General features: G+C 38.9%; 1 protein-coding gene across 2 annotated transcripts in view; it reads left to right on the forward strand.

Annotated features, from left to right (window-relative positions):
• The window catches only part of fhip2a (FHF complex subunit HOOK interacting protein 2A), a 62,147-nt gene extending 37,534 nt beyond the window's left edge, over window positions 1–24,613 (forward strand). For both annotated transcript variants that reach the window (XM_033033939.1, XM_033033940.1), the window contains exons 8-17: window positions 634–748; window positions 2,842–2,918; window positions 3,321–3,510; window positions 7,885–8,054; window positions 11,928–12,071; window positions 13,504–13,594; window positions 15,869–16,012; window positions 20,489–20,629; window positions 21,229–21,332; window positions 22,570–24,613. In XM_033033939.1, the coding sequence (XP_032889830.1) occupies window positions 634–748; window positions 2,842–2,918; window positions 3,321–3,510; window positions 7,885–8,054; window positions 11,928–12,071; window positions 13,504–13,594; window positions 15,869–16,012; window positions 20,489–20,629; window positions 21,229–21,332; window positions 22,570–22,675 (1,282 nt within the window). In that variant the 3' untranslated portion in view covers window positions 22,676–24,613. The remainder of the gene's footprint in view (window positions 1–633; window positions 749–2,841; window positions 2,919–3,320; window positions 3,511–7,884; window positions 8,055–11,927; window positions 12,072–13,503; window positions 13,595–15,868; window positions 16,013–20,488; window positions 20,630–21,228; window positions 21,333–22,569) is intronic.
• The last annotated feature ends 601 nt before the right edge of the window (window positions 24,614–25,214 follow it).

Below are 25,214 nucleotides of genomic sequence, written 5' to 3' on the forward strand. Positions count from 1 at the left end.
TTTCAAACTTAAACATTTTTAAATTTTTAAATATTGTTGTAAGGTAGCATTTCAACAAAAAATCATTCAGTAATTCAGTACTGTAACTTGATTGTAATACATATAGTAATTTCCATTTTAATAATCAGTTAACGTGGGCCAGCATGATAGTGCAGCGGGAGAGTTGTTGCTTTACAGCGCCAGAGACCTGGATTCAATCCTGACTGCAGGTGCTGTCTGGACAGAGTTTGCACGTTCTCCCTAAAACAGTGAGTTTTCTTTGGGCACCCTGGTTTCCTCCCACACTCCAAAGTTGTGCACGTTTGTCAGTTAATTGGCTTCGGTCTTAGTGGGCAGAAGGGCCTGTTTCTGCGCTGTATCTCTAAACTAAACAGGAGTCTGTTGGCATTTGTGGATCATACTCAAATATTGTCTCTGATTCCCTCTGCTTATACTGTCAGACTTGCGAGGCCTTTCCAGCTATTTGATTTAATTTCCAATTTTGAACATCTTTGCTGTTATGCTTTGCATTTAGAATCTAACTTGTAGATTTATAGCATGACAAGGTGCCTTCCTTCAAATGTTTAAAAAGCTCAAAATCTTTGCAAATAATTCATACCAATCAGCTTTTGTTTTTTACTTTCTGTATTACAGTTTAGATTCTTATAGCCATAAAGAAGATACCACAGCTTTCCCAGGAAAGCGTGCCCTCATCTCTTTCCTGTCTTGGTTTGATTACTGTGACCAGCTGATTAAGGAAGCCCACAAGGTATGAACAGCAATACAAAAAGTTGTAAAGTTTTCTGTCATTGTTTTTCCCCTCAATGTTCCAAATGATTGAAGTTAGATTGTTTTTATGGATGGATTTTTTAAAATTAAATTGCCTCATATTATTTGTATATAGTATATATTTTATACGAATCATTGCTTTGAGGGCAATCATTGGAATTGTATAAAGAGGTGATTGTTATGGCTGAAGCAAGGGCTGGCAGGTGATAGGTGGAACCAGATGAAGTCGGGACTTGGGGGGTTGGAGCGAGGAGGGGTTGGGAGACAGCAGGTACTGGGTGACAGGTAAAGCCAAGGAAAGAGGGGGGGGGGTGGGAAGAGGAAGCCGTGGGAGGAGGGGTGGGTGGGAGTAGAGACAGGTTGGAAGATAAGTGGAGACATAAGAGGCTGCAGATGCCTGAATCTGAAAGTAAGGAAGGAAAAAGGAGATCCAGATAATATTGTGTGTATGTGACAGGGAGATGGAACTGGTGGTGAAGTGGAGAACCTGGACAGATCAGATGGAGAGAGAATAGAGCCCAGGGAATGTAGATGACCTAATATTGAAAACCTCAATGTTCATACCCTTGTGTTAAGAAACGAGGGCAAATGAATATAGTAGAAAAGATACTGAGCTTAATTCCCACTACCCAACTATTTCAGACTTTTAAAATCTTGTGGTCACATTAACATGTTCATTATAGCAACAAAAATTACATAGTGTTAGATGGTGCAATACAAATACATTCTAAAATACTGTATTACACAATTTTACCAGATGACTTCTGCAGAACATTCACAAATAGCAAAGAATATTGAAAATATTTCTGAAATAGATAATAACTGGAGATGCAACAATCTGAAGTAAAAACAGAAAATAATAAAAGCATCCAGCAGGTCAGGCAATATCTTTGGGAAGAGAAATGGTTAACATTTCATGTGAAAGATCCATTATCAGGTCTGGGAGAAGGAGAGAAAGCAAGCTGCTTTGTAAAATGCAGAAGGTAGGATATGCCAAGGTCGTCAGGCTGTGCTGTCGGATGCCATTCTGATACAGACAAATTCTACTTTGTAAATATTTTCTTTGTGCAATTGGCCCCGCACTCCACTCTGTCGACAGTTTTAAGTTCAACTAGTTTTTCCTCTTTGTTTCCCCCCAGTTCTATTGAAGGGCCTTTGACGTGAAAAGTTTCCTTTATTTCTCATTATCCAAATGTTGTTTGAACTGCTGAATGTTTCCAACATTTTCTTTCTGAACCAGTTAAAATGAAAAGCTGTTTAAAAATCAATGCAGAAGAACGTGCGTGCATTTGAGTTCCAAATGACAATTGTTTCCTTAAGGTTGACAAAAATACTGGAGAAACTCAGCGGGAGAGGCAACATCTATGGAATGAAGGAATAGGTGACGTTTCGGGTTGATACTGAAGAAGGGTCTTGACCCGAAACATCACCTATTCCATCGCTCCATAGATGTTGCCTCACTCGCTGAGTTTCTCCTGCATCTTTGTCTACCTTTGATTTTTCCAGCATCTGCAGTTCCTTCTTAAACACATTGTTTCCTTAAGGGTGTGTTGATTAAGGAGGTGATGGAAGTTCCCAGGTTATAGCTTGAATAGTTGGACTGAGACTGAGAGAGAAAGAAAGTTGATCTTGAATGTAGTGTATGATTCTTGCAAGAAGTTTGAAAGAATTTCAGCTGGTACAGATGAAAAATATATTCCTCATTAAATAATGTCCCTAAGGTAAACTGAGACTTTTAAAGAAAGCCGAAAGGTAAGAATAAAGGAAATTAATGTTGAGAAATGCTTACACATGCATTCAGAATGACTTAACACTGTGAAGAATGATAAATGTTTGTTCTAAAATGTTGTGCAGAGATATTTAAAATTATATTTGGATAATTTAAATTGCAAAGAAAAAAGTAATTTAACTAGGCCAAAAGTAATTCGACTAGGACAACTTTGTCCCTTTTCTTGTATAAGTGTTCTTTATCTCAAGTATCATGGATTGTGCCATTAAATTAGAATAGTTTGTGATATGGGGTGTAAATAACCATCAGCTCTATAACTGTTTATGCTGCTCTTCATTTTGCAGCTCACTGCAGCAGCATTGGCAAGGGCTATTCGAGAGAGATTCTTTGTCCCAGTTATGGAACCTCAATTGCTTCAGACGTAAGTAGCTTAATTTCTTGCCTTCATTTCCCTGCTTTCTAAGACAAAGGAGAAAACCAGTGTAGAAGAGTGTTTTCAGTGCTTTTCTGTAATTTTTAGCCTATTTGCCACCATAGATATATTGTACTGATTGGGAAGGACTGTACTTTGGGAATGAGATCTTGTTCTTCTCACTCTTGATAAGTAACAGATTGCATTCCAGTGAGAGAGCATAGACGCTCTGTCCGTGTGGTCAAGGTGCAATTCTGTAGCTGTGATTTTAGAGCTTTTATTTCATTCTATCCAGAGTATACTTGTATAAATGAGCCAGGAAACCCTACCCTCAATGTGTATATGACCATTTGTTTTGCCTCTTTATACTCCAGTAATTATGTCTAAACTTTCTTTTACTTGTGCTTATAGATCAGAGATTGGCATTCTGACCTCAATATCACTACTTAATCGCATCATCCGTCAGATCACGTCAAATGCAATGCTACAAGAGTTAGTTTTCTTCTTGTTAGGTGAATGGAGACAGCCTGAAACACCTGGACACAATAAACATCAGCTGCGGTACCGGCTTATAGAACATTGTGACCATCTGTCAGATGAGGTGAATATTCATGACTTCAAAATTGACACTAATAGAGATTTATTTCAATCGATGTTTCCTATATTTCTTCACACAATAAAACTCTAATAATCTATTACTCAATTATCTGGAAATCCATTCATTTGCCATCTGGCTCAGCAGGTAATGTTTCTGGTGCTCCCTTCCCAATCACATGGGCCCCAGTTCTGTGCTCCCTGCTCATCCATCAATGAAAAATGGTGAAAAACTGCAGGTGGAAATCTAAAATAAAAACAGGAAATTGCTAATACTCCATCAGTCAGGCCACATCTGTATGATTTGAAACAGAGTTAACATTTCTGCTCAAAGACCCTTCGTCAGAATGGGAAGGAAAGAAAAGATTGCGAAGCTGCAGGGAACATCAAGGCAAATGTCTCCTCCAGGGTAAAACCAGGTTGACCATGTAAGCTGTAAATGAAGTTATCTGGTTATTGAGTGAGAACACACAAAAGAATGTAGGAGTTGCAAAGTGCAAAGCATGAAGGCATGCCTGACAGGTCGGGCTGGGCATGTCCATCTCTTTCAGGGAAGAACAACTAGACAAGATGAGCCAAGGTCACAGGTAAAGAAGTAATACAGATAGAGAGATCAAGTTAGCGAAAGTTGTAGAATTCAATCTTGAGTAGTCCCAATCTCCCAACTTTCTCATTGCAGCCCTTGCACCTTTTGTTTTATTCACACCTTCTTTATAACTGTAATGCTATAATAGTGTAACGCTATATTCTGCACTCTGGTATATTTCTCTTCGCATCACCTGTTGGATGTGTATGTAGAAACAAGGAACTACAGATGCTTGTTTATACCAAAGATAGACTCAAAGTGTTGGAGTAACTCAGCGAGTCAGAAAGCATCTCTGCAGAGAAAGAATGGGTGGCCCTTCGGGTCGGGAGCTTGATTGAACTTGTGTATAATATTATTTGATTATACTTATATATATTGTGTTTGACTAAATAGCATGCAAACAACATTTTTTATTGCATCATGTACATGTGACAATAATGCCCTGGACCTCCTCCATTGCCTGAGTGAGGCCACATGCAGAGCAAAAGAACAGCTCATCATGTTCCGTCTGGGTGGTTTTCAACCCATCGGTATGAACATGAAATTCTCCAATTTTGGATAGCCTTTAACTAATCCCTCCCCCCATTCTTTTCTCCCCCCCCCCCACCCACCCTCTTCCCTCTCCTGGAACCTCACTGGACACCCACCTATCTCCTCTCCCCACCCCCCCCCCCCCCTGTGACTTTCTCCCCATGGCTTTACAATCCACAACTCTTCAAACCTGTCTCACTCCAATTGTTCTTATCTCTGGCCTTTGCTCCAACCATCTGCCTGTCAAAAAATCCCCCACGCCTGTGTTGACCTATTACCTGCCACGCTTTGTTCCACTTCTCATTTTTTACACCTTCTTCCACCCCTATAATCAGTCTGGAGATGGTGTCCTTTTAATACCAGAAACCTCCAGCATGCCCAGATTGAAGATGTGATGCTGTTCCTCAAGCTTGAATTTGGCCTCTTTGTCACAGAACATGGTGATTCACAAATGTCAGTGTAGGAGTTGATTGGAGAATTAATGTGGCAGATAATAGGAAGCTCAGGATCACCTTTGTGGATCGCACGCAGATGCTCCACCAAGCAATCAGTGTTGGTTTCTACAATGTAGAAGGAACTACATTGGGAACACTTTCCCTACAACTCAACAAGCTTCTTTTCTTTCCTTCCTAGATCTGAAAAAAGGTCTGTGCCCTGATATATTAACTATGTCTCATCGCACAGATGTGCTCTAATCTGCTGAGCATTTCCAGGATTCTATGTTTTTATTTTAGACTCCCTTTCCACCTCCTGCCACCTTGGATCCTGCACTTCCTTCCCACTCACCACAACCCCAGTTGCTTTACATGCTTTAAATGCTTTATTTTAACATATGATTCACTTTAAAATATAATCATATTGTGTAACATCAAAGGAAGTGAAGTGAAAGTGTTGAAGCATTAGTAGAAATAATGAATAATAGTTTGGAAAATTGGCAAATCTGACACCAAGTCCTGGCAAACCAGATTATCCGAGTTTCACTGTAATGCCTTTCAGCATTACTTTTTCCAAAAGAACAAATCCTTTCATTGCTTGAGCAGCGGAGTAGAATCCAATATCATTCCGTTCGTTCTGTTCTTGCAATTTAACTCAGTCGGATTATTGGGCACAGATAGATGTCTCTACTATTTATTTCATTCCCCTTACATGTTTTTCCTCTACCTGCTAAATTTTTGTACGGTCCTTGAGACTCTTGAAAGACGCCCATAAATAAAATTTATTATTATTATTATTACTTCTGGATGAAATTGGACAGATCCAGATCCCTCCTCCCTCCTTGTACCTATGTTAAAAGTAACAGAATTTCCTTCCCCTAAGAAATACTACTACAACTGCAATGTGGTGTTTTAAAGTGAACCAAAGTCTTCAGGGTTCAAGTGTAAATAATTCAAACAAAGGAAATATATATTTTCAAATGCTTTGAGGATTGTGTCAGTACTTGCTGCAAGTATTTCATGAACATAGATTAAAGTCTCTTTATGAAGAGGCCAGTTCTATGAAATCTTGAATAACATATATGCATGCCTAGTTAGAATCTGAAACCTGCATTTTAATAATTTAATTGTAAGCAGTTGTTCATGCCTCCTTGTCACATATTGAATCATTGTTTCCAGCCACTAGGTGGGGTTAGTTTGTTTTGTGAATGTAATTTCATTGAAATTCAATTCATTGCTGGATGTGAGGGTACAAACAGTTGCAGTGGGGAGGGGTGAGCAGTTTTGAGCGGGGTCTTCAGGAAGATTATTTCTGATCTCTTTTTTCTGGTATTAGCCACCTGGAATAACTACCAGAGAGTATAGCGTGCAGCTGGAGGAGGGTATTGGGGCAGGGGAGATTGGAAAGATCAGAATTGAAGCTTTAGCACATGAGTGAATCCAAAAAGTAAGTGCAATGCAAGATGCTTACCACTTCGGGTCCACTTGTCCTTGCCTGCCATTGGCAACTGACTTCTTGTAGCTTGCAAAGCATAGCTGGCTAGATTACATTAAAAATAGCAGTACCAATTACTGGAAACACCTAGCAGGTCAGACAGCACCTGTTCTGAAAATAGAATCAGTGTTTCAGGTTGAAGACATTTCTTTTGAACTGGGAAAGAGAGACACAATTTTAATTTGGTGGAGAGAGTTTGTAGGGACATGGGGAGGTTTCTCCCATCGGGTCTGTTCAAGGTAGCCATGGTGATAAAGTGAAGCTCTCTGGTTAATAGGTCTAATATGACTGAAGAGGGCAGTTAGAGGAAAAATTCACTTTTTTTTCTTTCAGTAATATTGCTGGATTTGCTGGTCTGCGTTCACTGCTCACCATAGGTTCAGGCAATCAAGAGCATACAGTTACAATACTCGAGCTGAGATACGTTCCATCAGAATGCTCACAAAACTGCATGTGTAGAAGTGTGAGAGAATTTTCATGGACATGTTGAATCTTCTCAGATACATGAGAAAGTAAATATGCTGAAGTGCTTTCTTGATCACTGCATCAGTGTGAAGAAACTAGGGTGGGGTGAAATGGCCTCAGAGATACTCTTATAGTAATTCTGTGGGCATAATCTGCGACTTGCAATAGGAAAACACTTATGCTCTTCAGGGAACTGGTGACTTCACAGTGGAAGATTGTACCCATGTGCAATAGGCATCTACCGAATAATGAAAGGCCTCGGTAAATGTAGGAAAATCTAGGACTAGAGGGCACAGGCTCAGAATAAAAAGACATACCTTTAGAATGAAGGTGAGGAGGAATTTCTTTAGTCAGAGCATGGTGAATCTGTGTAATTGATTATCACAGATGGCTTTGGAGGCCAAGTCATTGGGTATTTTTAAAGCGGAAATTGGTAGGTTCTTGATTAGCGTCAAAGGTTATGCGGAGATGGCAGGAGAATGGGGTTGAGCGGGAAAAATAGATCAGCCATGTTTGAATGGTAGAGCAGACTCGCTGAGCCGAATGGCCTAATTCTGGTTCTGTGACATGGCAAGTTTGCTGCTAAGTGGAAGATCTATTCTATTATTGATTGAGGCAGATGAGGAGTGAAAAGTTGACATCCTTGGGAGTACCTTCAGAGAAACTAGCATGCATCAACATTTGAGCCAATTGTGCTTTTCTATCCAGAGTTTGTTATTGAATTATTTTAATTGAATTTCTCATTAACCTTTTTTTGAATTATTAATGTTTGTCACTTATTTGTATGTCTGTAATCTGCTAGTCAAATAATTTGCTTTTAGTCAAATTGAAAGTAAAGGCACTATCTGCGCTATTTACTGTATTTTACAGATCAGTATAATGACACTGCGAATGTTTGAACATCTATTGCAAAAGCCAAATGAGCATGTTATTTACAATATGGTATTAAGGAATTTGGTGGAACGGAACTATGTCGAGAATAAGCCACCTTGCCAAGAAGACAAGGATATTGTTGAGAATGGGCAAATAGCAGGAGCAGTGTGAGTGTTTTATTACTTTTTTAAATCAAATTTATTTTTCATTATTACGTCACTTTTTTACTGAATGCATTGATTGTTAATGAAAGGGAAAGGTCAATTTATGTATGTAAGAATGCTGTGCATCTTTTATATATAGTTTCAATAACTTCATAATATTTTACTTGTCAGTTTCTAATATCAAAAGCTGAAATATCTACATTTAGGTAATGAAAATTGGCCGTTTTGCCCCTTTATTCTATGAATGTGGATTCCCTATCAGCAGTTTGGGCAGGAACGGTTCTATAGTTCCATTCCCTTGTTTTGGCATAATGGCATTCATACTGGGCCAAGGAGATATCATACGGAGATTGAAAACAAGGCATGTTATTCGGGTTGAAGGAACACGGTTTTAAAAATAAAAACATCCATGTATAAGATATGTTTTGAACAATCTGCCAAAGGTCAACTGTGCTTCACCGTCAATTCTGTTTTAGCCGGGAGTCATCATTGTATTGAAATACTCCAGGCATTTGAAACAGTTTTCCATAAATAGTAATTCAATAAATGGTCAATTAATCTATTTTATCAGTGCTGTTGGTTGAGTATAACTTTAGGCCACAGCACCTGAGAGCAGCTTTCCAATGTCTAGGTTTACAATCTGATCCAGGAGATGGCAATTACAATATTAGATAAGAAAAATATAACAAGAATATATTTTAAGTAGCAAATCTACAAAAATAAAAATGCGATTAATTCACAGACTAAATGTCAAGATCCCACTTTAAAAATGCATTAATTTAAAAAATGAGCACCAACATTAGAATTATAAAGCTATTTAAGATTTAAAATGTTTTTTCTTAAGAGCTAAAATATAGAACAAAGCATTTTAAAATTGTAAATCTCAAATCTGTTCCATTTGTGAATTGTTGGCACAACCTTGGAATAGAGTTTGTTTCACAGAGGCAAAGAGTACTTTAAAGTAATCTTTTATTGATATGTTTTTTGGTGAATAGTGGCAGGCTTTCCAAGTCTGGGGAAATATCCCAGTACATCAAAGGACGCAGCCAAATGGGCCTGTCCCACTTAGGCGACTCTTTAGGCGTCTGCCAGGGAATAGTTTTAATGAAATTCACCTACAACACCTGGCGACAACCTACTCCAACCTACGACAGCAAAAATTGGCGCCACTGTCGCCAAAAGTTTTTCAACATGTTGAGAGTTTTGTGGCAGTCGCATGTAGTCGCCCAAAAAATCGCCTAAGTAGGGCAGGCCCTTTACAGCGCCAGGGACCCGGGTTCGATCCTGACTGCAGATGCTGTTTTTACATTCTCCTCGTGACCTGCGTGGGTTTTTTCCAGGATCTCCGGTTTCCTCCCACACTCGAAAGACATACAGGTTTGTAGGTTAATTGGCTTGGTTAAATTGTCCTGGGTGTATGTAGGGTAGTGGACTTGGTGGGCTGAAGGGGCTGTTTCTGTGCTGTATCTTCAAACTAAACTAATCTAAGAGCATCCAGAATTAGTGGGTACAACCCAGGAATGAATGCTTGGAAATAACTTCTCGTCCTCTGAATAAAAAACAAATATCAAATTTATCTCCTTTTGGATATAAATCATAATATCTATTGTTACATTTATAATTCACTTGGGACATCAGTGATGGCAGTAACAGAAATGGTTCAGTTTATTTTATTGGGACATTCTGTAGGTTTGACAGCAAACTATATTGCTGATGGAATCTCAATAAATCACTTTATCATTAGAACACATAAAAAAAATACCATGGTCTGAAATGGGTGTACATTTCCTCAGTCCAGATTAGGCAGACTTGTTCATTGATTATCTTCTTCCTTTCTTCCCGCTATCTCTAAATAACAACACTCACATTTTATATATCCAATATATATAAATTCTAACAGCATACTGTTGTTATTTACTGCTATTTTTACTTTTTCTATGGTATTTCTTCTGTACTCCTTGAGCGTATTACTGAGATGCTGAATTATTTTATTTTTTCTTTAGTCCTAACATTCATTTAGAAATGAGTTGCAAGTTTGTATTTAAATAAGATATTTACAGTTTTTCTGACTATGAGAAGTGCAAGTGTATATTTAGAAAATTTCAATAAAAGCAGAAAATGCTCCAGATGCATATCTGCTATGCCTGCACTTGACCACTCATAAATTCAAGGTTGACAAAGTCGTATCGTATGTATGTGATCGATCCTCCACCGTGTTAATATCTTAACCAGTTGGTAATAAGTTCCTTAATGGTCCCAAGGCCAACAGGAGTCTGACAGGTCACCTACAACATTGGATGTATTTGCTGTTGTCTAAAATGCTGCCATGCTCAGTGCTGCCATCACAGCGCCATCATATATGAAAGTTAAGCAGCTTCAAAGCTTTCCTCACCAAGACATAAGCATCTTCAAACTGCATTAACAAGTTACTTTCTACCCTGCACAAATTCAACGTAAGCTTTAACGCCAAATCAGGGAGACTAGGACTTTGGACCTCTACTGATTGGCTGGTTGTCCTAATTTTACATCAGGCTCAGACATCGCTATAGAAGACTTTAATCCCTTCATTGATAAATTGAAAATGTTTGAACCTGTATATTCCTTATTCTCTCTTGGTATCTGTTTTTACCACAACCATAAGTGTGCAGTCATCAGAATAGGATAAAATAAAATGTACATTAACTTGTACCTTGTCACCAGACACAATCTTTTGTGATGCTTGTTTCTTAATTCAAATTGCTGTCATTGCTTTCACTAGCACTAACAATCCTGCAAATAATTAGAATTAATAAATGCTAAAGCTAGAAATCCAAATCAAAAGCAGAAAATTGTTAAGGGTGGTGAATCTGTGAAATTCTTTGGCACAGAAGGCTGCGGAGGTCAAGTCAGTGGATATTTTTAAGGCAGAGATAGATAGATTCTTGATTAGTACTTGTGATAGAGGTTATGGTGAGAAGGCAGGAGAATGGGGTTAGGAGGGAGAGATAGATCAGCTATGATTGAATGGTGGAGTAGACCTGATGGGCCGAATTCCCTAATTCTACTCCTATTCCTGATGACCTTATGAGGAACTCAGCATCTGTGGAGAGAGAAATGTGATCAGTGACCCTTCACCAGAACTGGAAACATAGGAAGACAATCATGTTTTAAGGTGCAGGATTGGAAAGGGCCAGAGGATGCAAAGGGAATAATGGTGATAGGCTATAGAGCACGAACTTGACAACTTTCATCTGTGTCCTATCACAATAAAACCGCCTTTTCTCACCACCTCACTCCATTTATGCAACTTAAAATACGCTTGATTTCTTGCTTTTCCAGTTCTAATGATGAGTGTTTAGTTTGGAGATATAGAGCGGAAACAGGCCCATTAGCCCACGGCGTCTGCGCCAACCAATGATCCCTGTACACTTGCATTATCCTACATACTAGGGTCATTTACAAATTGTAGCATCCTGGGAAAACCTACATAGTGACGGGGAGAACGTACAAACTTAGTGCAGACCGCATCTATAGTCAGGATCGAACCCAGGTCTCTGGCGCTGTGAGACTTCAATTCTAACGCTACACCACCGTGCCACCATTGATTAATATTGTTTTTCTCTTTCCAAAATCTCCAAGCTGTTCTGATTTTTGCAGCATTTTCTGTTTCTGTGGCAGGCCTGAAAGTACTCGTATGGGATTTAAAACGCATTTAAAATGACAGAACCTATTGCAACATATCTGGGTGTTTTCACTTTTGTGAACTGAGCATATAAATCTCTCAAACCCATGGGTGTGCTTTGCTGAAATCTTGAGCATGCTGAGTGTTGTTTTGTAATGCAAAGTGCTCCATCACCAGAGACTATACTTTTTTTTCATCCTGTTTCCACCCTACAGTGACTTGGAGGAAGATCCACTTTTTACAGATATGTCACCTGATAACAGGATGCTGGGCTCAAATTGGCTGACTGCTTCCCCGCCTCCGACTCCAGACCACTCAAAATCTGATGGGAAAACAGAAGTACATAAAATTGTTAATAGGTATGTGTGAAATTTAATTGTTTTCACTTTGCACTTCATGTAATATTTATTTGTTAGATATTAGGATTGCATTTTTTTTATTTATGCAATTAAATTAGAATATTAAATGTTAGATACCTCCATTGACGTGCTGGTAAAGATTTGGGTATGAATATATTTAGAAAATGTGGTCGTACGGTTTCCATTAACAATGGTGGCACAGCTATAGAGTTGTGGCTCTATGGCGCCAGAGAACTGGGTTTGAACCTGACTACAGGTGCTGTCTGTAGGGAGTTTGTATGTGCTCCCCATGACCGCGTTTGTTTTCCCCGGGTGCTCTGGTTTCCTGCCACACTCCAAAGACGTACAGGATTGTAACTTAATTTGGCAATGGTAAAATTTGTAAATTGCTCCTAGTGTTTATGATCGAGCTAGGGATCACTGGTCGGCGCAGACACGGCGGACCGAAGGGCCTGTTTCCATGCTGTATCTCTGAACTAAACTAAACGAATATCAACATAGAACAGTCCAGCAGAGCAACAGGCCCTTTGGTCCACAATGATTGCGCCAAACATGATGCAAGTTGAACTGATCTCTTTGCATGTGCCTGTTTACAAGCCTCTTAAGTGCCACGACTGTATCTGCCTCCACGCCCACTCCTGGCAACATTACACTTGATTTTTCTGCCAAATGCTGACAGTTCCATCTGGAACTCCCAATCTTTCCCCATGTGTCAGCAAACTTTAGATCCCGAGCAAGCATGCATAAACATGGAAAGCCAGTTTTCCTGAGAGTTAATCGCCTCTATTTTCACGTTTGCACTCCAATCTTGGAATACCATTTACATGCTATTCTTCAATACTGAGTAAGTCCTGGTTTAACATCCCAGAAATGTATCACTTCATGCATGTCCATTAAATTCCATCTGCCATTCATTAGCTCACTTTCCCATTTGATCCTGTTGGAGTCTTAGACAACTTTCCTCACTGTCCATCATTCCAACAATTTTGGTGTCATCCTCAAATTTGCTAATCCTGTCACCTACCATTTTTATCCAAATCATCAACACATATAACAAGCAACAATGGATCCAGCACCCAGGTTAAGCATTTCTAATATTTTATATGGGACTGGTACAAATAGATTTTCTGAATATAAATCCCATGTTCATTATTAAGTGATGGTCAATATTAAGTGTTCGATATTACCCAGGTTGTGAGAACATTCTCCCCTCACTTTGTCATTGATACAAGATTAGATATTCTGAAAATTTAAATTTGAAGACATTTGTTCAAATATCTACCAAACATTGATTAGAGACATCGTCGTAACTTTAATATGCAATATCTAGCCTTGAATTATATTTCACAGATTAAAAAGACATGTATTCTTTTTGATTTGTTTGCATAATTAAATTAATTGTGTATTTTGTTTAAATTACCTGATATTTTAGTTTCCTATGTCTCGTTCCTGATGAAGCAAAATCATCTCATTATGTTGAAGGCACTGGATATGATACGTACCTCAGAGATGCACATCGGCAAGTAAGGGATATAAGAGTGCCAATCTAGTAACAAATACAGAATTGATTGCCATATATCTGTTGCAACATCAGGTTTTTTTTTCCATGTCTTTTTCTATCTTGTTCCACTGACTGATATGTGGACAAATCTAAACTTTGTGTGTAAAGTAAACTTCAAACTGAATTTTACAGCACCAAAGGAAGCTATTTGGCCCCAGTGACTGTAGATTTCAAAAGATCTCTCTACTGAAAGCATAGTTTTTCTGGCTGCTACCACTGGCTACATGGTGCAGTAACTTCACATTGCACTGACCATGTGCTGACTTTCCAACTCTGTACAATCCATCACCAAGACTACACATGCCAGTCTCCAGAATATTGTGTGTCTCTGCCTTTGCTGTGTCCATATCAATGCTTAAAACTCAAAAACGCACCTTTAAATTCAATTGATTTTCTTTTTGTCTCCGTCTTCTTTAGCACCACTCACTTTATTCCTGTCGTTAAACTTAATTAGCTGCATACTTTAGCACCATTGTTTACTCTTGCATTCTGAAACCTTACTCCATTGTTCAAACCTGGAAGTATTGTTCAAGCTTCAAACTCTGCTGAGACCCAAGTTTATATTTTCCAATGATAGAAACATAGAAACATAGAAATTAGGTGCAGGAGTAGGCCATTCGGCCCTGCGAGCCTGCACCGCCATTCAATATGATCATGGCTGATCATCCAACTCAGTATCCCGTACCTGCCTTCTCTCCATACCCTCTGATCCCCTTAGCCACAAGGGCCACATCTAACTCCCTCTTAAATATAGCCAATGAACTGGCCTCGACTACCCTCTGTGGCAGGGAGTTCCAGAGATTCACCACTCTCTGTGTGAAAAAAGTTCTTCTCATCTCGGTTTTAAAGGATTTCCCCCTTATCCTTAAGCTGTGACCCCTTGTCCTGTACTTCCCCAACATCGGGAGCAATCTTCCTGCATCTAGCCTGTCCAACCCCTTAAGAATTTTGTAAGTTTCTATAAGATCCCCTCTCAATCTCCTAAATTCTAGAGAGTATAAACCAAGTCTATCCAGTCTTTCTTCATAAGACAGTCCTGACATCCCAGGAATCAGTCTGGTGAACCTTCTCTGCACTCCCTCTATGGCAATAATGTCCTTCCTCAGATTTGGAGACCAAAACTGTACGCAATACTCCTGATGTGGTCTCACCAAGACCCTGTACAACTGCAGTAGAACCTCCCTGCTCCTATACTCAAATCCTTTTGCTATGAAAGCTAACATACCATTCGCTTTCTTCACTGCCTGCTGCACCTGCATGCCCACTTTCAATGACTGGTGTACCATGACACCCAGGTCTCGCTGCATCTCCCCTTTTCCTAGTCGGCCACCATTTAGATAATAGTCTGCTTTCCTGTTTTTGCCACCAAAATGGATAACCTCACATTTATCCACATTATACTGCATCTGCCAAACATTTGCCCACTCACCCAGCCTATCCAAGTCACCTTGCAGTCTCCTAGCATCCTCCTCACAGCTAACACTGCCCCCCAGCTTAGTGTCATCCGCAAACTTGGAGATATTGCCTTCAATTCCCTCATCCAGATCATTAATATATATTGTAAATAGCTGGGGTCCCAGCACTGAGCCTTGTGGTACCCCACTAGTCACTGCCTGCCATTGTGAAAAGGACCCATTTACTCCTACTCTTTGCTTCCTGTTTGCCAGCCAGTTCTCTATCCACATCAATACTGAACCCCCAATGCCGTGTGCTTTAAGTTTGTAAAGGTGGATGGTGGATTTGGTCTCACGTATGTTTCGTGATGACAGCTATTAACATTTTTAACATATTAAATACAGACCAAAGTGTATGATGGCAGCTTAAATATGGAGTAAAGTTAGCCCCAAATCTTGGTGATGAAAGCTATCTTCATGTATATATCAGCAATTTTTAAAAGTACTGTGGAGGATGTACTAAATCTAACTTTGTGAACAAACAACTTTCTGAGCCTTCATTTAATTTTTTTTGTGTGCATGAATTAATAATCGGTGCCTGTTGTAAAAATGTGATTAGTTTTAGATAATTTGTTATTTCATCATTTTTAAGCTTCTTCATTGACAAAATCACTAATATTTTTAATAACCTAGTTCACCTGAGAATTTTACCAACAAAATATTTTATTGTAATGTGTTAGGTGCAATTATGGGCTACTTCCATTACTGAAAGAAAAAAATAATAATCGGTCGATTAATTTGTTTTATTTGCTTAAGCTGATTGCTGCTGATTTCATTCACAGTTCCGGGATTGTTGTGGTAACTGTATGAGGTGGGACTGGCCAGGAACACCCAAACCTTTGGAGAAATGCAACCTGGAGTCTCCTTTCTTTGAGGGGCATTTTCTAAAAGTTCTGTTTGATCGAATGGGCAGAATCCTTGATCAGGTACGGTGAAATGGTTGAAATGATTATGACTGTCCTTTGCAGAGAATAAGACATGCCAATATTTTGGTTCTTTAATACATGTATTTAATATATGTATTTAATGTATTTAATATATGTATATACTGTTTGCATACTCCAGAACTTAAAAATATATATTTGTAATTAAAGTGTCAATGAAGAAATTTTATTATTGCTGTATTATACGGATAGAAAGGACCAAAGTCATCCCGATACAGCCAACAAGAAATTATTTCTATATTGAATAAAAGTCAGGGTTGCAATATGGAGCACTAATTACTGCAACAAAATGTTCTGTGACAAAGATATATTAAAAAAAATCAAGTTATAATTTGTATTGTTAAATTGCTGCTACACCTACAATAAAATAAATTTAAGCATTAAATAGAATAATGGAAGTAGGTCTTTTAGCCCCTCAAATACGGTTCACGGTGCAGTAAGATTGTGGTGCAACTTTTCCTTCGACTACAATTTCTCATTGTGTTGCCACTTCCCTGGGTTCCTCAAGTTAAAAAAATTAGATTGTTTCAGTCTACTCCAGCTGAGCTTTTGCATCCCTCTACATTTCTTATTATATGTGGTCAAATATATTGTAATGGTTTAGACTTAAACATAGATGTCACGATAAAGATATTTATAGATTATACAAAAATTCAGTGTGGTTTGGACAGAAAGGGTTAAGCCTCAAATTGCAGGAAGATGGGGATAATGATCAACTGCGGATAACAGTGGTAAATGCAGGTCAGTAAATTGTGAGATGCTAAATTTAAAGAGGTGTAACAGGTAAAGGGATACACAAGAGGATAGAAGGATGTAAATGAGCAGAGAGTTTTCCAGTATGGATCCACAGATCTTCAAATGCAGCAGAACATGTCAATAACTGATTAAATAGAAACATGGTATAATTTCTTTTTTTAACAGGAGACATAGAAAAAAATCTAGAAATATTGTGCTAGAACTGTATATAACGACAGCTAGACCACAAGGTGGCTGCAGCTTCTTGTTCTGGTCACCATGTAATAGGAAAGATATGAGTGGATTGATTGCAGAGGATATTAATATAGATGTGACCAGAATTTGTAAATGTTAACTATAAAGTGAGATTGGAACAGAAAAGACAGAATTGAGTTTTTAAAATGTATAAAATGAAGAGGAAAAGGAAATAGCCATATCCTGTGCAGAAAATAAAAAAAATAAAAAAACAAAGACTAGATTTGAAGTAATTTATGGAAAGATTAAAGGGGAATAAAGAAATGGCAAAAGGCTGAATAACGTTTTTGCATCAGCCTTCACAGTGGAAGACACCAGCAACTTGCCAAAAATTCAAGAGTCAGGAGTTGGAAGTTAGTGGAGTGGCTATTACTAAGGAGAAGGTGCTTTGGAAGCTGAAAGGTAAAGGTGGATGTCACCTGCACCAGATGGACTGCACCCTAGGGTTCTGAAAGAGATTGTGGAGGCATTGACAGTAATATTTCAAGAATCGATGGAGACAGGAGAGGTCCCAGATGATTGGAAAATTGCCAATATTACTCATCTGCACAAGAAGGGACCAAAGCAGAAGAGTGGGAACTATAGGCTGGTTAGTCTGACTTCAGTGCTTGGTATGATTTTAGAATCCATTATAAAGGATGAGGTTACGGAGTACTAATGGGCCTGTCCCACTTAGACGACTGCAGGAGACTATGCAGTCGACACATGTTCGCGGGTGGTTACCGGGGAGTCGCCTTCATGGTCGTAAGGAGATCCCGCATTCTAGGAACTAGTCGCGGCCCCATTATGGTCGTTGCAAATTTTTCATCATATTGAAAAATTGGCGACTGGAATGAAGCCGTCATAGAGAGTAGCGAAAATTATCTGGCCGTAGGTGGGTCCTAGTGGGTTGCCAGGAGGTCGAAGGTTCTTGTAGGTTGTAGCCGGTGCTGACCAGTGAATTTCATTGGCTCATTGGGAAAAACAAATGTAAGCAGTAGTTTTCAGAACCAAGGATAACCGACTGGTAATGATAAATGTCCGCCGAGCTTCACGGCCGTGTATCTGTGGCTTCTTAAAACTTGTCTCCACTCCTTCTCCCTCCTTCTCCCCACTCTTCCCCCCCCCCCCCCCTTTTAAAGGACTTACCATACACTGTGCTTTAGCCGTCTTAATTACAGCGCTAACCTTCCTGTTCATCGCGGTGTGTGTTTGTATCACCTTGGCTTTGCACCGTGTGAATTTCACTCAGACAGCGCTCCCCCCGCTTGCCCTGTCCCTCGCCTCGCCTGCATAACGGGCTGGTGAACTTGACAGTCGCCTGAAAAATCGCCAAAGTGGGACAAGCCCATTAGAAGTACACGATAAAATAGGCTGAAGTCAGCATGGCTTTGTGAATTGGGAGGTCTTGCTTGATAAATTTGCTGGAATTCTTTGAAGAAGTAAATAGCAGGACAGACAGTCAGTAGATGTTTATTTAGATTTTCAGAAAGCCTTTGATAAGGTGCCACACGTTAGGCTGCTAAGGAAGATGAGAGCCCACGGTATCATAGGGCAGATACTAGCATGGATAGCAAGTTGGCTGGATGGCAGAAAACAATAAAGGGGGCTTTTTCTGGTGTGCTGCCAGTGAATAGCGGAGTTCCACAGGTGTCAGTGCTGGGGCTGCTATTCTTCACTTTGTTTATTAATTATTTGGACGAGGGGATTGAAGGTTTTGTGGCCAACTTTGTGGATAATACGAAAATAGGTGGAAGGGCAGGTAGTATAGAGAAAGCAGTGACTCTGCAGAAGGACTTGGATAGGTTGGGAGAGTGGGCAGAGAAGTGGCAGATGGAATATTGTGTGGTTAAGTGTGGAAGCAGGCATTTTGGTAGTAGGAATAAAGATGTAGGCTTTTTCTAAATGGGGGGAAAATCCAGAAATCAGAGGTGCAAATGGACTTGGGAGTTTAGAAGTTTAGAAGAATGAAACATACAGAATAGTGAAAGGGTTAGATAGAGTGGATGTGGGGAAACTCTAGGACTAGACGTCATAGCCTAAGAATTAAAGGAAGTTATTTTGGGAAGGAGATGAGGAGAAATTTCTTGAGCCAGAGGGTGATGACTCTGGAATTCTTTGCCACAAAAGTCTGTGGAGGCCAAGTCAGTGGATATTTTTAAGGCAGAGATAGATATATTTTTGATTAGTACAGGTGTCAGAGGTTATGGGGAGAAAGCAGGAGAATAGGGTTAGGACGGAGAGATAGATCAGCCATTATTGAATGGTGGAGGAGACTTGCTAGGCCGATGGCCTAATTCTACTATCACTTATGACCTTATGAAATAAGGAAAACATTTTGAGATCGACAGTGGTCATGGTCTGAAGCTCATTGCCTGAGAGACTATGCCTGTAGTCATAGCCATGAAGCTACAAACCTATTTCTGGAAGGAGTAATCAGGCTAAGTTTTTTTTTTTTGAGAAGCCAAATAATGATGAGCCAAATAACTGCTACATGTGCCATACGTTTTCTGTCATTCTGTGAAACCTTGAAACTGCAGCAATTTGTGTGCAAGGAGGAATAATAGTTTCCCACTTTCTCACTTGTTGAAAAGAATTTCTATTTTGCAAACAATAGATAATTTAGCATTAACCAACACAATATGCTTTCCCAATTCAATTGTTTTGCCATCTCTTTATGAAGTCCTCACAATTTATCTTCATACTGTCTGCAAACCTAGATAACATGGATATATTGTACTTAGTATTTTAACTGTCGACAAAGGAATAAAAATAACTACATTGGTTATAACTGATTTATTCAAGAACTGTTACTTAAGTTACTGAACCAATCATTTAGACACTTTGTTGGTGTTTCAACAAGTTGATAAGACAAGTGAAACATGGAAGAATTGTAATGTTCCCTTTCTTTCCAATCAACGTGAAGACTTAGTGCTGTAAATTGCATGGTTTCCATTTTATATCCAGTGGAATCAATTAATTGCTATCAAGTTCGGTGTAATTTAAATGAAGAGCAAATTGCCCCTGCTTTTAAAAAAACTAACTCTCGTATCTGTACAATGTTTTCATTTCATCAACTGGATAAGCTTATACTTTGAGATTACGGAAATTATTCCTGATAATATCAGCCTTCAGGGCATTCTTTTGGGATGAAGCTAAAACAATTAAAAACTATTAGAACTTTTTTTTTAAACTGGTTTTCGTTTGGTGTTGTGACATCATTTTAAAATGCTTGATCAACATTATATGCTTTTTTCTTTTCTAAATTCTATGAAGAATGCTCAAGGCAAATTTTAAGCAGTGACAATGAGAAACTAATGTTAACGGATAACATTTATCCCTGTGCATTATTTTTAAGTTTAATAAGGCACCCATGATTAAAGTATTATCTTTCTATTGCAGTCTTACAGATGAGAACTTATTAAGCGATATAAAATAATTATTTATCATTTTTAAATGCACTTATCATTTGGATCTTTCTCTTTCTAGCCATATGATGTGAATTTGCAGGTGACCTCGGTGCTGTCAAAGTTATCTTTATTTCCTCATCCACACATACATGAATACCTATTGGATCCTTACATTAACCTGGCTCCCAACTGCAGGTCTTTGTTTTCTGTTATTGTAAGGGTAAGTACAAAGCTACATACTAGGTGTTTCACACCCTTATGTTTATTTAAACCTCAGAAATGAGGAACTGCAAATAAGTGACGAATAATCCCAACCCGAAATGTCACCTACTCATGTTTTCCAGAAATGCTGTGTGACCTGCTAAGTTACTCCAGCACATTGTGTCTTATTTTAATTTACCGATACAGCACAGAAACAGACCTTTCGGCCCACTGAGAGTCGGCCGACCAGAGATCTCAGCACTCTAAAACTATCCGACACATTCTAGGGAGTTTTTATAATTTTGCCAAGCCAATTAACCTACAAACCTGTCCGTCTTTGGAATGTGCGAGGAAACTAGAGATCCCGGAGAAAACCTACGGGAAGAATGTCCAAACTCCGTACAGTTAAGCACTAGTAATCAGGTTCGATCCCGGGTCTTTGGCGCTATGGCAGCAACTCTACCGCTGCACCATTGTACCGCCCTCACATTGCTTCTTGCAGTTTATGTAGTGTTTATAAATTTGTCAAATATTCTAATTCTTAAGTTAAAATGACTTACAAATGTTTTGATAGGAACATAAATGACATGATATAAATGATCGCTAAATAATTTCTAGGTGGTTGGAGACCTAATGTTGAGAATACAGCGAATCCCAGACTTTACACCAAAGCTTATGCTCGTCCGAAAACGTTTACTCGGTTTTGAGCAAGATGGACCCATGTAAGTTCAGATCAATTACTTTTCTTGATCCCATTTCAGAATATAAGTTCTGATGCATGTTGCCCCAATGTGAATTTGATTCATGTCTAAATCCAAGGAGTATCACAAATTTAACTGAGATTTTTGAAGAGGTGACAGTGAGGATTGATGAGTGCAGGCTGTTTGTCAAGGACTTTTTTTTAAAAGTCTGCTCCAGAAGGTAAGAATACATGGGATCCAGGTTCCTTCAGTAAATTGGATATAAAATTAGTTAGATAATGGCACGCGGAGGGTGGTAGTAGAGGTTTGTTTTTCAGATTGTTTGCCTTGAACTGTAGGAGGTTAATAGATGCCATGTGGAAGTATATAAAATATAATAGAAAACTGCACAATGACTTGATGTGAAGATAAACTAATCTAATCTACCGGAACATGATCAAATCCATTTGCTGCAATTCCATGTACCTATTCAAAAGCCTGTTAGAAGTCACTTTCGTATTTGCCTCCACTGTCATGCCTGGCAGCACAATGCAATGACCCACTAACCTCTGGATTAAAAAAAAAACACTTGCCTTGCATTTCACCACTAAACTTTGCCCTGCTCATCTTAAAGCTATGTCCTTTTGTCTTTGACATTTCTACCCTGGGTAAAAAGGTTCTGACTCTCCACTCTATCTATACCTCTCATAATTCTATGTCTCTCCTCAACTTCTGGCATTCCAGAGAAAATCCTTAGAGGGATCGATAGGGTAGGGCAATTTTAAAAGCCTATTTACCCACAAAATTTACCCACGTGTCTGGGGTGTGGGAGGAAACCAGAGCACCCGATGGAAACCCATGTGGTCCCAGGGAGAACTTGCAAGCTCCAATTGAGAGCACCCAAGGTCAGGCTTGAACCAGGGTCTCTGGCATTGTGAGGCAGCAGTTCTACAAGCTGTGCCGCTGAGGAAGAGAAATCCAGAGAGAGTAGATTCTCGATAAGCGGTGTGTGGGTTGCAGTGAAAGGTTACCAAGATTAGGTCAGGTTGAGGTTACAGTCTGATCAGCCATGATGATATTAAATGCCAGACCAGGCTTGAGGGCCCAAGTGGACTACCAGTGTTCCTAATTTCATATTTTCTGAATCAGAGTTGTTCACTGTCGTATATATTCAGTGTTAAATGTCATTTTTTAAATGTTAAGGATTTTAATTGCTTATGAATCAATAGTACAATTCTATTTTAAGTTGTTTCATCTCTTTCACCTTTTTCTCCCACAGCATCGACCATATGACCTTGCTGGAAGGTGTGATTGTATTAGAAGAATTCTGTAAGGAATTAGCTGCAATAGCATTTGTTAAATTCCACGCTTCGACTGCAACTTAATTGCTGACTGGTTTCCACACAGAAGCATCCCATTACCACTTCAGTCTTGCCCGTCAGCTTCTATGAAAAATATTTCGAATAACAGGGACTGCTGCGATGGCTAACTGTGGTGTGCTGCCCATTACTGTTCTGGAAATGGATAGAAAAAGGGAAATATGTGCAAAAACAATTGAACAACTGATAGTTATCTGAAAGGCTGAGAGGTTGTGCCTTGGAAGGAGACCAGAACTCCTCCTTGTTACAGTCACTCAGTTTGGCAGGTGACTTGACTTCAGTGTTGGAAAGATGTTAATGTTCAAACACAACAATCGTCTCAAAGTTGTGCGCACTAAATTTTACAGTGGGGCTGGTTGTTTTTCTACTGTCCCTTTTAAAATCATGATGCTTTCTCCTATTAAAAATTGTTCTCACCACTTGAGAATAGATTGGGCAAAGGTCAATAATAGAAATGTTTATCAGTATTTTATCAAATGATTATTTAAGTAAAGAAAGTTAGAGTACTGATTTGAAATTATTGTATATTGTGCCTTTGAAAAGGGCAACATTAGGTGTAAAGTCTTGTTTATCTTTTGTCACTCTGTTCCTTTTTGCCATCAACACTTTCAGATAGTCTGGAAACCACAGCCATGTGGGCTATGGCTTTGGTGTCCATTCCAAGCCTTTGTGCTGATCCCAGGGAATGGCCTTCATTTGTGAATGACCGTCCGAGCTTAAGTATTGTTCACTATGGGTTCACAACTAATGCTCCATTTTGAAATGTTCACATTTAACAAAGTACTTGGCAAAGCTTAAATGCAATGCCATTTTCAATGTGACAATGCCACCATAAGACAGTATTAATAAATCATTTAAAACAGTCATCATTAAAAACACTTTTATTTAACCCAGAAAATACAGAACGATAATAAGTGGATGTTTGTAAAGTAGTATATTCTGCTTAATTTGAAATTTAAATGTGTAATATGATTCACATTGGATACCCAAAATGACATGGTGTCATTGTGCAATAATATAATTAATCCTTTAACACTGCTTCATATAACAATTTTTTGTTATAAATTACACAATGTCAAATGATTATGTTCAGTATTTAGTTTTGATCAAATATTACTCATGATATATCCTTTCTATTTTAATTTCAATACCAAATGTTAGCATTGAACAGATCTAAGCTCTCTTCCATGATGGTAGCATTGAATTTCCTTAAGGGAGTACCAGTTTAAAGTGGACAATAGATGTGATTTTGTTTCTGTAAATTATTATTTCAAATGTATTTGGTGTATGGATACCAAATAGTTTGAGACTTCATCACATTCTATGCCAGTCTTCCTTTTGCTGTTCACGAGTGCTACACTTTTGCGTGCAATATTAAAGCTGTATTGCCTTGTATGCAGCTTAAATGCAACACTTTTGTCGTATATAAGAAGACCTTATATATTGATCTGTGCTTGCTTGTCACCGTCGTATACGGTAAATGGGTTCATATTCTGCCTAATTTACATTTAAAGCACATTCATAATCTTCCTATGGAAAGAATTACTTTTCAGTACCTTATTGTAACATGCTACATATTTGGGACTGATTCCAGATGAATCAGACATCAGATTTTTTATGTAGGTCTGAAGTGCAAGTTTATTGTTGGCACAATGTTTTATGTTTACATTACAGTTTTGGTTAGCTGTGACAGTAGCTCTGATTAAGTCTCAACATTTCCATACTTAACTGTTTGGCTTTGCACATTAACTCCCCAGGTATCAAAACAAATCAATACTAATGCGAGTTTTTTCTGGTTTTATATTTTGTTTGAGCCTTTAAAAGTTTGTCTTGTTCTGCAACTTTCACTGCATGTGCAGATGGCATCTACTTTGGAATGTACAATTTTCTTTGGTCTTGTTCCTCATTAAATTTAATCTGCATTACCTGCAGATTCTGCGCTTACTTTCGTTAGCTTGTGAAGCCGCAGTACATCGGGTTGAAGGTCTATGGTATGTGATCATTAATGTGATTTCCATTGCTAATGTTACTTTGACATGAAGTAACTGAAACTATAGTTGGGAAATGGAGGACCTAGCATCATCATCTGCCAAGAAGTATATTTCAAAATAGGAATCGTCTCCATCTGTTCTCCAAAGACGTACAGGTTTGTTGGTTGATAAAAACGCTGGAAAAATATGAGGTGCTGCTCCTCCAATTTACGGTGGTTATCACCGTAAATTGGAGGAGCAGCATCTCATATTTCGCTTGGGCAGTTTGCACCCAGCGGTATGAACTTCTTACTCTAGCCCTTACTTTCTCCTCCCCTTCTCAGCTCTCCCTTAGCCCACTAGCTCCACCTCTTCCTTTCTTCTTCCCCCCCCCCCCCCCCACATCAGTCTGAAGAAGGGTTTCGACCCGAAACGTTGCCTATTTCCTTCGCTCCATAGATGCTGCCTCCATAGAGCATTTTCTCCAGCATTTTTGTCTACCTTCGATGTTCCAGCATCTGCAGTTCCTTCTTAAACAGGTTTGTAGGTTAATTGGCTTGGTATAAGTGTAAATT

Source organism: Amblyraja radiata, chromosome 15 (genome assembly GCF_010909765.2).
Source record: "Amblyraja radiata isolate CabotCenter1 chromosome 15, sAmbRad1.1.pri, whole genome shotgun sequence".
Classification (NCBI taxonomy): domain Eukaryota; kingdom Metazoa; phylum Chordata; class Chondrichthyes; order Rajiformes; family Rajidae; genus Amblyraja; species Amblyraja radiata.